The 16,171-nt window shown below is 34.6% G+C and overlaps 1 protein-coding gene across 2 annotated transcripts in view; it reads left to right on the top strand.

Moving 5' to 3' along the window:
• Positions 1-16,171, top strand: part of ATM (ATM serine/threonine kinase) — a 154,424-nt gene that overhangs the window by 53,069 nt on the left and 85,184 nt on the right. For both annotated transcript variants that reach the window (XM_069554949.1, XM_069554948.1), the window contains 11 exons: positions 990-1,072; positions 1,170-1,325; positions 2,136-2,211; positions 2,342-2,472; positions 5,778-5,892; positions 7,537-7,710; positions 8,565-8,734; positions 10,147-10,393; positions 13,551-13,666; positions 14,733-14,859; positions 15,411-15,610. In XM_069554949.1, the coding sequence (XP_069411050.1) occupies positions 990-1,072; positions 1,170-1,325; positions 2,136-2,211; positions 2,342-2,472; positions 5,778-5,892; positions 7,537-7,710; positions 8,565-8,734; positions 10,147-10,393; positions 13,551-13,666; positions 14,733-14,859; positions 15,411-15,610 (1,595 nt within the window). The remainder of the gene's footprint in view (positions 1-989; positions 1,073-1,169; positions 1,326-2,135; positions 2,212-2,341; positions 2,473-5,777; positions 5,893-7,536; positions 7,711-8,564; positions 8,735-10,146; positions 10,394-13,550; positions 13,667-14,732; positions 14,860-15,410; positions 15,611-16,171) is intronic.

Raw genomic sequence — 16,171 nt, forward strand, 5'->3', positions numbered from 1 at the left:
AATATCACACATGACTCTCATGGCAAATATTTAAAATGGTCCAACTGGATGCTGGGAGGGATTGGAGGCAGGAGGAGAAGGGGACATCAGAGGATGAGTTGGCTGGATGGCATCACTGACTCGATGGATGTGAGTCTGAGTGAACTCCAGGAGTTGGTGATGGACAGGGCGGCCTGGCGTGCTGCGATTCATGGGGTTGCAAAGAGTTGGACATGACTGAGCGACTTAACTGAACTGAACTTAATGTTCTTTTTATAATATCAGAAGGAGTAAGAAACATTTTTGTAAATATAGATGAATGGGGTGGGGGGGGAAGGATTCTGATTCTTAATACAGCAAGAAAATTATTTGACATGTCAGAAACTGGCTGCCTAGTTATAACTTACCATTATGCTAGTAGTTGCTCAGAAGCCTTTTATATTGTACCATAGAGAGCCTACAGGATGATAAGTCAGGATATATGAATTATTCACTGTGCATAATTATCTCTGCTTTCTAAAATTCATTAATAGAATAGTTTTTAACCATTGAAGTTTTAAACCTCAAGTATTGTTTTGAGAGGGTGGTGACATAGTTTCAGACTCTTGCTCAGGCAGTTAATCCCAACAGTGATAACAACTGTCACTCACTGAATGCTGTCAAAAAAATTTAGACCTTTACATTCATTTCCTTTCATCTTCACAGTAATCTGGCCAGGTAAGTGCTGTATCCTTATTTTACAGCTGAGAATACAAAGAGGCAGATGAGAAGGCAAGTTTTAAAACCACACAAGTAGTAACATTGTGGTGCTAGGATTTGTATCCCACTCTCTTTGACTTCAAGCTCTCCTGCTATTGCCTGGTAAAAAAAATTCACTGCTCAAGTGTGTATGTATAGGCACATGTATTTATATATATGAATTTATGGTTTACATATATGTATTTATTTAAGTGAATGATAAATATCATTTGAAAAAAAACTAATTCTCCCCTCCTCCCCCCTCATCTTAGTATCTAGTGCTTTTAAAGGCGCTTCCTGGAGAAGAATATCCCTTGCCAATGGAAGATGTTGCAAAACTTCTAAAACCACTACCGTAAGACATTAAAACCATATAGAATATTCACTCTCAATTTATAAACCAAACTGGTGTGTTCTGTTATGCTGATAAAGTTAAATTTTTTCCACCACAGCAATGTGTGTTCATCTTATCACCGTGACCAAGATGTTTGTAAAACCATTTTAAACCATGTCCTTCACGTAGTGATGAACCTATGTCACAGAAATATGGATGATGAGAACACAAGGGATGCTCAAGGACAGTTTCTAACAGTGATTGGAGCATTTTGGTGGGTATAGATTATTTTATGGAGTTCTTGATTTTCTTTTGCCACTTTTGCATACAAATGCAAACTTTGCGTTTCTACTTTAGTGATTTCTTCTAATCCTTGAATGTAGCTATATACGTTTTTTAACAATAGTGAAATGTAACTTGTATTTCCCTTCTTAATTGCTTGAAGACCTAAATTGTTTTCTGCTTAAGGCTTGGCTTCCTAAAGTGAGTTTAGTGTATTTCCCTTTGAATTCTGAATCACTTAATAGTTTGACAAGTATGATGAATTAAAGCAAAGTGCAACAAGTCTAATAAATCAGTTGAGTAGTTTATATTCCTAAAGTGAACAAGTTGGCCTTGTCAGTATCTGATTGTTTCATGCACAGAGTCACGGTGTGAAATAATACTAAGATATTATAGAGGAGCATATATATGTAATTCAGAACCCTAATACTATTTGGTGGGTAAGCATTTCTGAATCAGTACAGAATATAGTTTTTTAAATCTTTGATATACAACATTTAAAATGTTTTCCTTTTCAAGCATGTTTTCAATAACATGGTTAGCTGAAGTGTGATAGCCCCCAAATGAGGCATAATCATATGACACAAATATATTAAAATAAGCTGCTTTTCAAACCAATTTATTTTAGCTGGAATTTTTGAAAGGTGAGAATATTGGTATATACTGCATAGTGAGAATTAAATTTATCATGGAAAATAATTTTGGAAGCTGTCTAGAATAATCTTAATGTCCAGTGATTTTTTTTTTGACTATGCTTTTACTGGAATAATTACTTGATATTAAGACATGTACTTAATTTCAGGCACTTAACAAAGGAGGGGAAAAGTACATTCTCTGTAAGAATGGCACTAGTAAACTGCCTTAAAACTTTGCTTGAGGTGAGTTATTCCACTTTAATTATTAGTAAGGTCTCCAGTGACATTTTAAAAGCAGTCTTTATTTCTATTTGTTAATGGGTAGTTTTTCTCTTAGTATTTCACATTTAACTCAATTCATCTTTTCCCATAGGCTGATCCTTATTCAAAATGGTCTATTCTGAATGTAAAGGGAAAAGATCTTCCTGTAAATGAAGTATTTCCACAGTTTCTTGCTGATAATCATCACCAAGTTCGCATGTTGGCTGCGGAGTCAATCAATAGGTAATGGGTCAAGTATTCATGAAGTATCTGGAGTGCTGCAGATAGCAGTTCAATGTCTAGCACAGTTATAGCTCACTAGGAGTGATATTAAAATATGATTACTAAGCATAGACTGTATGCATGGCATTGTTTTTTATTAACTCTGACAGCTCTTTCACTTAGATATGATTATTTTATCTAATTTAGTAACGAAAATTCTGTGGCTTAGACAGATAAAGTAAGGTGGTAAGTGCCGTACATCTAGTAAGTGGTTGAGATGTGTCTACTCCCAATTAGAGACACAGGGCTTTTAGGTATTAGAGAGATTTTACATGAGTTTATAAAATGAAAATTAGCACATTTGACGTTTTGCTAATTATAATCATATTTATTCAAGTGAACATAAAATTAGGCATTGGAGTGATTCTCCCACAAGAATGTGTTTTATGTTTGAGTACCTAAAGAAGCCTTTGACTGTGTGGATTACAACAAGCTGTAGAAAATTCTGAAACGGATGGGAATACCAGACCACCTCACCTGCCACCTGAGAAACCTGTCTGCGAGTCAAGAAACAGCGGTTAGAACCAGACATAGAACAACGGACTGGTTCAAAATTGGGAAAGGCATACATCAAGGCTGATCATTGTCACCCTTCTTATTTAACTTATGTGCAGAGTACGTCATGAGAAATTCCGGGCTGGATGAAGCACAAGCTGGAATCAAGATTGCCAGGAGAAATGTCAACAACCTCAGATGTACAGATTACACCACTCTAATGGCAGAAAGTGAAGAGGAACTAAAGAGTCTCTTGATGAAGGTGAAAGAGGAGAGTGAAAAATCTGGCTTAAAACTCAACATTCAAAAAACTAAGATCACGGCATCTGGTCCTATCACTTACGGCAAATAGATGGGGATAAAAGTGGAAACAGTGACATTTCGTTTTCTTGGGCTCCAGAATCATTGCAGACAGTGACTGTGGCCATGAAATTAAAAGATGCTTGCTCCTTGGAAGAAAAGCTATGACAAACCTAAATAGCATATTAAAAAGCAGAGACATCACTTTGCCAACAAAGGTCCGTCTAATCAAAGCTATGGTTTTTCCATTAGTCATGTATACATGTGAGAGTTGGACCATAAAGAAGGCTGAGTGCCAAAGAATTGATGGTTTCGAACTGGTGTTGGAGAAGACTCTTGAGAGTACCTTGGACAGCAAGGAGATTCCTAAAGGAAATCAACCCTGAATAGTCATTGGAAGGACTGATGCTGAAGCTGCTTTGGCCATCTCATGCCAAGAGCTGACTCATTGGAAAAGAGCCTGATGTTGGGAAAGATTGAGGGAAAGAGGAGAAGGGAACAACAGAGGATGAGATGTTTGGTTGTTATCACTGACTCAATGGACATGAGTTTGAGCAAACTTACGAAGGACAGGGAAGCCTGACGTGCTATATTTCATGGGTTCACAAAGATTCGCACATGATTTAGCAACGGAACAACAATAACAACCTGAAGAAGCAAATATTAAATTTTAGGAACTACATGTTTAATGGGTTATTAAGTTGATTTTAAAACTCCAGATTGTAACCTACCTCTGCCTTTCCCACCTCACTCTCCTAGAAACAAAATTTCTCTGCTTTATTTTTCTCTATAGCATTTATCACCAGTTGAAATATTAATTTTAACACATTTATCTAGGATATGAGCTCGAGAGAGTGTTTGTCTTTGTCTCTTTTCCTGTGTATTTAGCACCTAAAATAACACTTGGAATGTGCCAGGTGTTTAATACTTTGTAAAATCAATGAATATTTGAAAAAAAATTACATTATGCTTAAAACATCAAAGCTAAAAATCATTTGAGCAGTTTTTATGTTCAAATGTAGATGACCAATAATTAAAGAACACTGAAGAAATTACCACACAGTTGCATAAATATACGTGTTAGAACACATGATGTGTCCAAAATTTTGATATTGTGAAAATAATGTTTTCCTAGGTCAGAAACATGTCTAATTCCTCAGGTTTAGGACTATTTTTAGTAAAATCACAGTGCATTGTAATGTTTGCTAATGTGTGCTTTATTTCAAATACTTAAAAAAGAAAATATGTGCAGAAATTAAAGACCTAGGGTTACAGAGGATAACAAGTTGAATATAATAAAGCAGTGTAGTGCTGACATTTAAAAAATCTCTTAGGATTCAAAAATGCATAAATTCATGAACAGCATGAACGTATTTATTTATTTATTGGTTGTTTACTTGTTAGATATTTAATATTAAGCTGCTGAAGAGAGATTGGAGAAACTGAGGAATGAGAAATACCAAAAAGTTGATACATTCATATGTTTTGATTAATATAAAAGGGTAAAAGACAAAATAGGCAAAAGAGTTGTCCTCAAATATGATGTTACATTATGCAGAAAAGCACTAATCAGCTCTCCTCTACCACATAAAAATAATTTTAATGGAACATCAAGACATTAAAGCTAATACCTTTTAGAAAGTGAAAGTCGCTCAATCGTGTCCAACTCTTTGTAACCCCATGGACTGCACAGGCCAGAATACTAGAGTGGGTAGCCTTTCCCTTATCTAGAGGATCTTCCCTACCTAGGGATCGAACCCAGGACTCCTGCATTGCAGACAGATTCTTTACCAGCTGAGCCTACAGAGAAGCCCAAGAATTCTGGGTAGCCTATCCCTTCTCCAGCAGATCTTCCCAACACAGGAATTGAACCAAGGTCTCCTGCATTGCAGGCAAATTCTTTACCAACTGAGCTATCAGGGAAGCAATAACTTTTAAGTTGTGATTAAATGTTAGACAGGTTGGTGTAATAGCCTGTGGCGGCTTCTTGTTGATATTTTACCAGAGGACAATTTTTTTTTCTGGTTAGTTTGCATTCAGGGATATTCAAGTTTGGGCAATAAGCTAAAATCTTTTGAGACACTTTTCAGTTCTAGGAGAAAATGGGATGTTTGGTAAAGGTCCTAATATTAGAAGCTTTGAACCTACTAGACTTAATTTCCTTGGTCTTTTGAAAGAAGACCTAATATGTTAGTATGTCTCACAAAGTGATGTGAGTACACGTGTGTACCCCTGGCGGATTCGTGTTGATGTGTGGCAGAACCAGTACAGTATTGTGAAGTGGTTAGCCTCCAATTAAATAAATTTATATTAAAAAAAACAGAAAGTAACCTCAAATAAACTAAATATACAAAAAAAAAAAGACCTAATATGTTAGTATGTCTCACAAAGTGATTTATTTTTGCCCTGTAAATATGCTTTGGAAAGTAAAGATTAAAAATCATTTCACTTTTTGCTTTTTTTTTTTTAAGATTGTTTCAGCATATAAAACGAGGTTCTTCCACATTGAAAGCACTTCCTTTGAAACTTCAGCAAACAGCTTTTGAAAATGCATACTTTAAAGCTCAGGAAGGAATGAGAGAATTGGTAATTTTATTAATATATATTTGTTATTATATATACTTTCTATAAATATGCCATATGTTATTTTACCAAGTTTGGCCTAAGATAGTTTATATGTAATTGTTCATAGTTAGACTAGAACAGCTATATGAATTGATTGAAATTGCTTCATTTATAAGTCAAAATTGGTTTAATAATGGCAGTTTCTTTTGGTTCAACTTATATGCAGCATTTTTGTGGGAAAAATGGAATTTACTGAGTTATTATGGGAGTATAAATGGCTTATTTTTTAGCTTAAAATTTTATTTCATAAGATCTGATTAAAAGCTAATTCACAACGGGTAACAATAGAAAGAAATGGATTGAGAAAAAAAGTTCTAATTGGGAAGATCAAATTATCTTTGTGTTCTCTAATGAACCTTATTATTTTCATATTTTTCTGTAGAATAATATCTTTTCTTCAAATGGCAGAAGTTGTCTTAGTGGTAGAATTTATTCATTCATATATGCCTTGATGGGTTTGTTAAAAGTATGTGAAGCAGTTACCCAAATGATTATATGTTCTACAACAGCACAAAACTGAAAAGCAGAATCGCATGAAAAAAAAAATGTGAATTTTGAAAAAGATTTCAAGAGATTACAAAAATGAGTGTAAATAATATAAAATTTACTAGAGATAACGTATATGATATATTTTAAAATCAGCAGGTCATGTACAAAAAGAGAAAACACTGACCTGACAGCAGTTTATTTGGAGAAAGACTTGAGAAATTTTACATCTTGAGAGCATAGTATGAACCAACATTGTAATGGCTATCAAAAAAAGCTAATTCCATCTTAGATGTCAGTAACAGAAGCAGACTGTAATGAACTAGTTTATAAGAAGAACTTGAATCTTCTATTCATTTAGAGGGCAGCTGGTTTTGTTCCCAGTAAAAGTAAATCTTTAACTAAAATGTTAGAGAGTCTCTAGACCTGTCTCTTATATAGAACAGGTAAAGGAGTTGACTTCCTGGGAACATCATAACTATTTTTAAACATGTCAGTGATTGCCATTTAGTAAAGGAATTAGGTCCTTACTTTTTCTTGTACCAAAAATAGAAATAGGATCAGTGACTGGCAGTTTTTTCTAAAAGTGAAAATAAACTTCTATCAATTACAGTAAGTCAAAAAAATGTTTATGGCTGTTGGAAGAGTTTAATGATTGATTGTTAAGCCAGAAGCATGTATCATTTTATCTAGTAGTATGACTTTATTAGGTTTTTTTGGTGATATCTATGATATTTTTAAAGGATAAAGAGCTATATATATTAAGTTATAATGGTAATAAGATGGTAAAACATCTTAGAATGTAATACTTGGTGGTTGATGAGATTTTAGTGTTGCTCACATTCCTGCAGTTACTTTTTTTCTCTTCTTTTTTCTTCAAAGTGCTTTATACTTCATTGAAATGTTTGACGATTCTTATTCTGTGAGGTGTTATCAACAGCAGTCTTTCCCACTGTAGCAACTTTGGTCCTTTCTCATAATCTCTTTAACTCCATCACTATGGGATTTAAAACTGTTCACTGGCTGTTTAGATGTTGTGGTATTCTTTGGTGTTAGCCTGGTTGGTTTATTTGGAATATTTAAATATTTACATTACATATTGTTTAAAAAATTCTAAAGTCCCACAGAACTGAAAACTCTGAAAGTTTGGATGAGATTTGTAATAGAAAAGCCACTTTACTGATGATGATAGCTGTGGTGTTACACTGTAGCCCTGTCTGTGAAAAGCAGGCTTTATTCGCCCTATGCAAGTCTGTGAAAGAGAATGGACTAGAGCCTCACCTTGTTAAAAAGGTATGTATGTATGAATATTTTTATTATAATCATCCTTGGATAACTTTTAAACAATTAAAGCTAGATTTTAAACATGACATTTATTAAAGAGTTGAAGATGGTTTTAATTTTTAGATTTGGAATATTGGAAAGCAGTAACTTGTAAGAGTATATTTATTTGTATACAGTGTCATTTTTTACATTCAGTTTAAGAGTATTTCACAAGACTGTCATTGAACTAATAAGAGTGACTTGTCATCATTCAGACCAGACCCTCTCGGATAGTATTTTTTTGGGAAAATACATGGAGATAAAAAAGCAATACATATTTTGCCTGGTGGATTATGGAGCACAACCTTGGAATCTAGTGGGGCAAGAAGTCCAAATTTTAGATATGGAAAGCTTTTAAGTTGCATGATTAGAAAGACCAGGGTCCAGTGTTGTAGAACATTTGCTCCCGCCCCTGGTCCAACACCTCAGCACTCATGGTTTGAGAAGTTCCAGGCCTTTCCATCCTTTATTTTTACATGATAAACCAATGATTGATCATGGCTTGATGTAACTAGCATGGTTTCCAGTGGAACTTTTTCCCCAGGTTTGATCCTTGGGTGGGGAAAATCCCCTGGAGAAGGATCTTCCCCACCCAGTGGGAAATCCCTTGGACAGAGGAGTCTGGTGAGCTACAGTCCATGGGGTTACAAAAGAGTCAGACATGACTTTGTGACTAAATAACAACAAACAACAGCAGCATAGATAAGTTAATCAAGGGATAGAAAATTTACATGAATGCTCAAAGCCATACTGTAAATAAAATTAAGGATATAAGTAATTTATTATTTCATTATTAAAACTGACTTCTTTTTTGATTTGTATAGGTTTTAAAGAAAGTTTCTGAGACTTTTGGATATAGATGTTTAGAAGATTTCATGGCTTCTCATTTGGATTACTTGGTATTGGAATGGCTAAATCTTCAAGATCCTGAATACAGTATATCTTCTTTTCCTTTTATTTTATTAAATTACACAAACATTGAAGATTTCTATAGGTAGGTTTGCATATGGCACATGTGAAAGATATTTAAAATTAGGTATTAATGATATTATGAGAATCAAAACAGCTTTTATAAATGAAAGCATATTGAAGGTTATCAGTTAACTTAGGATCTGGTCCTAGCTGTGCCAGTAAGCCAGTTACATGACTTTAGGCAAGCCACAAGAACACCCACTGGGTCTTGGTTTCTTACTGTAAAGTTTCTTACTGGAGTTATTGGAGTAGAAAATGTCAACCCTCTCCAGTATTCTTGTCTGGAAAATCCCATGGACAGAAGAGCCTGACAGGCTACAGTCTATGGGGTCTCAAAGAGTGGGACATGACTGCGTGCACACACAAGGATGTATAGAGATCTTTAAGGTCTGTTTCAGCTTTAATATTTAATAATTTTCCCTGTGAAAAATCAAAGATAAATTATTGGTGGCTGATTATTTTTGCCCTGTTTTTCTTTTCTCCTGTTTGAATGTGGGCCATTTAGTTATTTCTGTATGATTTAAAGTTTAATATACAGGTATTTATTTTGCTAACTCCCAAGTCTAGAGAAGAGAATTTTGAAAATGGAGTGGTTTGAAACAACTAAATAATAATGCTTAAATATCAGGATATGGGAAGGCAATCTGTAATTGTTTAATAGTCCTTATTCGGAGAAGGCAATGGCAACCCAGTCCAGTACTCTTGCCTGGAAAATTCCACGGATGTAGGAGCCTGGTAGGCCACAGTCCATGCGGTAGTGAAGAGTCGGACATGACTGAGTGGCTTTACTTTCATGCATTGGAGAAGGAAATGGCAACCCACTCCAGTGTTCTTGCCTGGAGAATCCCAGGGACGGGGGAGCCTGGTGGGCTGCCGTCTATAGGGTTGCACAGGGTCAGACACGACTGAAGTGACTTAGCAGCAGTAGCAACAATAGTCCTTATTGCTTGTTCATTTTGCCAATATCTACATTTATTCTTTGAATTTATAAATTGCTTTCACCTTTCACTATATAATAATTTTGCATAAAGATTATATAGAAGAAATAAATGTAAATTCATTTTCACTTGTTTTTCATCATGCCTTTAGGGTGATAATACTCTTAATGTCTCTGGTTTTTTTAGTGTGACTATTTAAAATTTACTTAACTTCATGTCTTTATTTATAGAGTAAGAATGCTTAATGATCTAGATAAAGTGATGCTCTAAGCTTATTAAACCATTTTATTTATTTAATTTATTTTTTTGCCCACACCACATGACTCAAGGAATCTTTACTTTCCTGACTAGGGATTGAACCCATGGTGGAAGCATTGGAGTCTACTGGAACACCAGGAATTTCCAAAACCATTCTGTTATTTTAAGGACCATATTATAAAGTTTTACTTTGAAAAGTTATATTTTTAATGTATGTTTTTAATTTTTATATTTTTAGGTCTTGTTATAAAATTTTGATTCCACCTCTAGTGATTAGAAGTCATTTTGATGAAGTAAAGTTAATTGCTAATCAAATTCAAGAGGATTGGAAAAGTCTTCTGACAGACTCCTTTCCAAAGATTCTTGTAAATATTCTTCCATACTTTGCTTATGAGGGTACAGAAGACAGTGGGATGGCACAGCAAAGAGAGACTGCTACCAAAGTCTATGATATGCTTAAAGATGAAAGCTTATTAGGAAAACAGGTATGACTTCAATATTTACAATACCTTTTATCCCATAGTTGATCTGAGGTGTAACTTCAGGCTATTCATCACTTATGCAATTAAATTTAATATTTTTTGATAATCACTATCTCACATAGGCAAACCATTAATTTTTTTTATTATTGTACAGTGTTCTTTCCTCTTGATTGGTTTTTAAATGTTTTTAATCAGGAATTTTCTTTTTAACTTTGGAAAATTTCACCACATTTTCCTTGTAAAATATCGTTTTCATTGGCAGTAATACATGAATACAAACTGGTTATTAAATTCAAGCAATGCTGAACAAGGTATAGAAAATCTTCACTTTCTCCTGACTATCATTTAGCCCTTCATTTTTGAAGGAAGAGTACAATCCCATGTTCCCATTCTCTGCTTTTTCCATGACATTTACTACCTTCAAATGTATGATGTAGCTTACTTATGAATTATGTTCATTGGTTTTTATCAACCTTCTCCACTATAAGTACTTGTGAAGGTCGGATTTTTCTTCTTTTTTCTGATGTATCCCAACTATCTAGTATATATCAAGTACTCATTATTTGATGAAAGATGGAGTCAAGTTAAAAAGGACCTAACAGCTTGTTTCTTTTATAGTAATTTATACATATCTACAATTATTTGAGGCAACTTATATTCAGATACATATATAAACTTTTTAAAGTGAAAGAAAATTGGTCTCTCCACTTTTTAACATAAGCAAAGGAAGACTAACAAAGCTTGGTCAGCGTTACTATTACAATTGGATAAACTTCATCAGACTCTTTTTTCATTGCCTAGTTATCTGTGACCAGCAAGTCTCTTAGTTGCTTAGGTGGGCTATTCCTATTCAGAGCTGGTTGTAAGTCTGTAGGCTGGAGGAAGATGGTGAGCAGTGGTGCTCCCTCCCTAAAAGGCAGTTGGAACAGAATGTTGGCTTGCCAAAGGGTATGGAATTAATGAGAGGCAGTCTGCTTCCAGACCCTTTCACCCAATCTTCCAGCTTAGACTTCTCAGCAGATCTACTCTTAGTATTCCTCTTTATGTATTCAAATCAAAAGAAAGCAATTTTGAGTCAGAATAAGTCTAGATGGGAAATGTGATTACATTAAACCCTGATTAAAACACTAGTCTCAAGAACAAAGAGAGCTAAAAATCAAAAATAATTTCTTAGTTTCTTTGTTAAAGACATAAATTTTTATTTGTCTCAGTTTCATTAAGCATCATTGTTTTCAGTTAATTTTTTTCTCTGTTTCTCTAATATGCAGTTTATCTAAATCAATCCAGATTCTTTTTTCTGTGGATAAGTGATGGTACCACTGTTATCAATCTTTCAGTCTTCTATAACTGTCAGTTGTTGAATGCCTAAAATATATAGTTATAAGATTGTTTATATATACCTAGATATCTGAGTTTTTTTGAATTATTTTTATGTACCTTTAGCTTAAACATTAGAGATTTACTTGTAAGAAAATTACATAAAATTAAGGAAGTCAAGTTGTCACCTATGTGCAGGGAAACTCACTAATTTTTCCTCTGATATTAATCAGACTTGGCCAGTTTGTCTTACTAATTCCAGATATACTGGAAATAGGGCTGGATTTTTAAAAGGGCTGAAACCTTGGAATTGATGATATGATGTAACTAATGTTACATTACAGGGAAAGGCTAAGATCTTTACATTAGATTTCTGTTGTGCCACATTCCAGAATATTTTTGCTGTTAGGAAGGGTTTCCAAATCTCTGTGTAGAAAAGGTAAAGATAGTAAATGAGCCCATTTGCCTTTTGGTTTAAAGCACTGTAATTCATCACTTGGAGAGCTAACAAAAAACACCTTTTAAGACTTTATAGTTCTCGTTCATTTGGCTGAGGTGTAATGTCATACACCCACTCTTTTTATTTAGAGAACTTACGCCTTTTGTGAGGCTGCCTGTAGCAAGAAGTGGGTGATGAAGAGTCTGTTCCTGTCCAGGAGGATTTTTACCTAGTATTAATGACATGGGAAATAGATGGGGAAACAGTGTCAGACTTTATTTTTTCGGCTCCAAAATCACTGCAGGTGCTGACTGCAGCCATGAAATTAAAAGACGCTTACTCCTTGAAAGAAAAGTTATGACCAACCTAGATAGCATATTCAAAAGCAGAGACATTACTTTGCTGACTAAGGTCCGTCTAGTCAAGGCTATGGTTTTTCCAGTAGTCATGTATGGATGTAAGATTTGGACTGTGAAGAAGGCTGAGTGCCGAAGAATTGATGCTTTTGAACTGTGGTGTTGGAGAAGACTCTTGAGAGTCCCTTGGACTGCAAGGAGGTCCAGCCAGTCCGTTCTGAAGGAGATCAGCCCTGGGATTTCTTTGGAAGGAATGATGCTAAAGCTGAAACTCCAGTACTTTGGCCACCTCATGTGAAGAGCTGGAAAAGACTCATTGGAAAAGACTCTGATGCTGGGAGGGATTGAGGGCAGGAGGAGAAGGGGATGACAGAGGATGAGATGGCTGGATGGCATCACAGACTCGATGGACGTGAATCTGAGTGAACTCCGGGTGTTGGTGATGGACAGGGAGGCCTGGCGTGCTGCGCTTCATGGGGTCGCACAGAGTAGGACACGACTGAGTGACTGAACTGAACTGAATGACGTGGGTAGCAGCTAGCCTCAGAATTTGGGATATCAACCAAGTTGGAATCTGGAGGAAAGATATGCAGGGAACAACGGGTTGATAATTGTCAGTCACTGGGAATCCTTACTAGTAAAGTTCTCTAAGATAGTGTTCTCAAATAAAGGTAAAATGCAGATTGATGAGCGGTATAGATCAGTGGGGAATTTGGTTGGCAGGAAAGTGATTAGGTTGAGGAATTTCAAGCTAGACCTGAAGCCTTACTCATTAAAGTGATTCTTTAAAATTAAATGAAAAAGGTGGATTAAGAGAGTCTTGTTTGATATGATTTCCCTATTTTCCTTTGAGTCTGTAGGTTGGCTGCATAGCAGAAAAAAGTGGTGCTAGTTGCATATCTTACAGATCTTAGATCTTTGATAACTACTTCCTTCTGTAATCACTGAATAATTTTGGAAATGAGACAATAACGTGAACCCCTTAAACTAGCTGACTTAAAGATCACAGACAGGAAAACTAAATATATTTTATTTTGTATCCTTGCAGATTGATCATTTATTCATTAGTAATTTACCAGAGATTGTAGTGGAGTTATTGATGACGTTACATGAACCAGCAACTTCTGGTGCCAGCCAAAGCACTGACCCCTGTGACTTCTCAGGGTATGGATATTTTTAATTTAGAGGATTAGCTGCAATTTCAGAAGGTCCTTGGGAAGTTTATTAGTTGACACCTTCAAATGTCTATTTCAGTTATTAGACATGTACTGTGCTTTTAAATTGTTTCTTTTAAAATAGTTACCTTTGAATTGAAGTTATCTGCTGTACTGTAGCCTCTTCATAGTAACTGCTCTTTTAATTACCACTTTGTTTGCAAATTCAGTAACCTTTGTATCCTCAGTCTTTTTGTAATATTTGAGCATTGTGCCATCTCCTATCTCATGAAATTTTCTTCTTCATGACCCATTATTCTTTGTTCTCTTCTCCTTATCTGTGACTTGGCTTTCTGTATCACCATTCTCCTTTGCTAGTGGAATCTTACTATATTGCAATTTCATTTGCGTGTAAAACCTACTTGTTGTTTATGAATGGTAGAGTTATCCATATACATTGTTATTCATTTACCTTGATTGTAAGGTACTTGAAAACATCCTTAACTTTTTTTATATGCTATACAATACTAAGGATGTAAAACAGTAATAATACCTATTAAAATACTTCTGCATGTGTAATTTCATTTGGTGTAGTATTTGATTGCTGTCTTGAATGTTATTTTGTTTACAGGTATACCCATGGCTGATTCATGTCAATGTATGGCAAAAACCATCACAATATTGTAGAGTAATTATCCTCCAATTAAAATATATAATTTAATTTTAAAAGATATTATTGGGTTTAAAATACTAGAATAGAGCTTTAATTCATACCTTCAGTAAAGTGATAACTAGGTCTATTTTTTATAACTGCTGTTAACTTTATTAACGATTTTTTAAGCAAATTATTGACTACCTCCTAGAAAGTTATTTAGGTATTCTGATTGATGTATATAGACTGTAATGTGTCATTTGTGATTTTATTAAAAGTCTAGTTTTCACCTAGAGAATAACTAAAATTTGGGGTTATTATAATCTAAATTTTTCTTTTGAATTTTCACTGATCTATCAAGAAAATGTTTTTTCTTGATAGTTTTATTCTGAAAATGATGACTGATTTTTTCTATAACTCTTAGGGATTTGGATCCTGCTCCTAATCCACCTCATTTTCCATCACATGTGATTAAAGCGACATTTGCCTATATCAGCAATTGCCATAAAACCAAGCTTAAAAGCATTTTAGAAATTCTTTCCAAAAGCCCTGTAAGTATACTTTACTAGTATAACACCTAAAGAGAGAATTCCATATTTTTCAGCTAGAGAATCTGTTTAAGTACATTTTATTTTTATTTTTTCATTAGGTATAAGTACATTTTATTTTATTATTTTTTTAATAAGTACATTTTAAAAAGAAAAAAGTAAACAAATGGAAAATTTACTTGAATAAATTAAGAAAAACACTCATATACAAGTTTATATCTTGGTATTTTACTTGTCAGTATTAATTGAAATATGTCACATATGAGGGCTGAATTTTGTCATTTTAGTCAGGTTGGCTCAGGAAGTGTGTATATATGTATTTTTTTAAGAATATACTACTAAATATTGTTTACTATCTGAAAATGAAATAAACTGACAAGTTTTTTAAAATTTAAGATAGTAATTTTCTTAAAGTGATATTTTGCATTTGATATCAAAACTCCAAGCAAAATTCTGAAATTTAGAATTCTGTAATCTGAATATAAAAATGTATATATTATGTCTGAGTATATGTGGTTAGGCAAGGTTTTACTAAATGTATCTTTATTTTCTAGGATTCCTATCAGAAAATTCTTCTAGCCATATGTGAGCAAGCAGCTGAGACAAATAATGTTTACAAAAGGCACAGAATTATTAAAATATATCACCTGTTTGTTAGTTTATTAATGAACGATATAAAGAGTGGCTTAGGAGGAGCTTGGGCCTTTGTTCTTCGAGATGTTATTTATACTTTGATTCACTATATCAACCAAAGGTAAATGATATATTTAGACCAATATATAAGAAGCTTTTCTACCCTCATCTTAATTAAAAACTTATATGCTTCTACAAGGTAGAAGCCAGAGTATTATTTTCTGAATTTTGCTATATATATATATATATTATATTTTACAAAGTGAATCACTACTTCTCCAGCTCTCAGTTCAGTTCAGTTCAGTTCAGTCACTCAGTCGTCTCCGACTCTTTGCGACCCCATGAATCGCAGCACGCCAGGCCTCCCTGTCCATCACCAACTCCCAGAGTTCACTCAAACTCAGTCCATCAAGTTGGTGATGCCATCCAGCCGTCTCATCCTCTGTTTTCCCCTTCTCCTCCTGCCCCCAATCCCTCCCAGCATCAGAGTCTTTTCCAATGAGTCAACTCTTCACATGAGGTGGCCAGAGTGCTGGAGTTTCAGCTTTAGCATATTCCTTCCCAAAAAATCCCAGGGCTGATCTCCTTCAGAATGGACTGGTTGGATCTCCTTGCAGTCCAAGGAACTCTCAAGAGTCTTCTCCAACACCACAATTCAAAAGCATCAATTCTTCAGCGCTGA

This window comes from Ovis canadensis, chromosome 15 (genome assembly GCF_042477335.2).
Source record: "Ovis canadensis isolate MfBH-ARS-UI-01 breed Bighorn chromosome 15, ARS-UI_OviCan_v2, whole genome shotgun sequence".
NCBI lineage: Eukaryota > Metazoa > Chordata > Mammalia > Artiodactyla > Bovidae > Ovis > Ovis canadensis.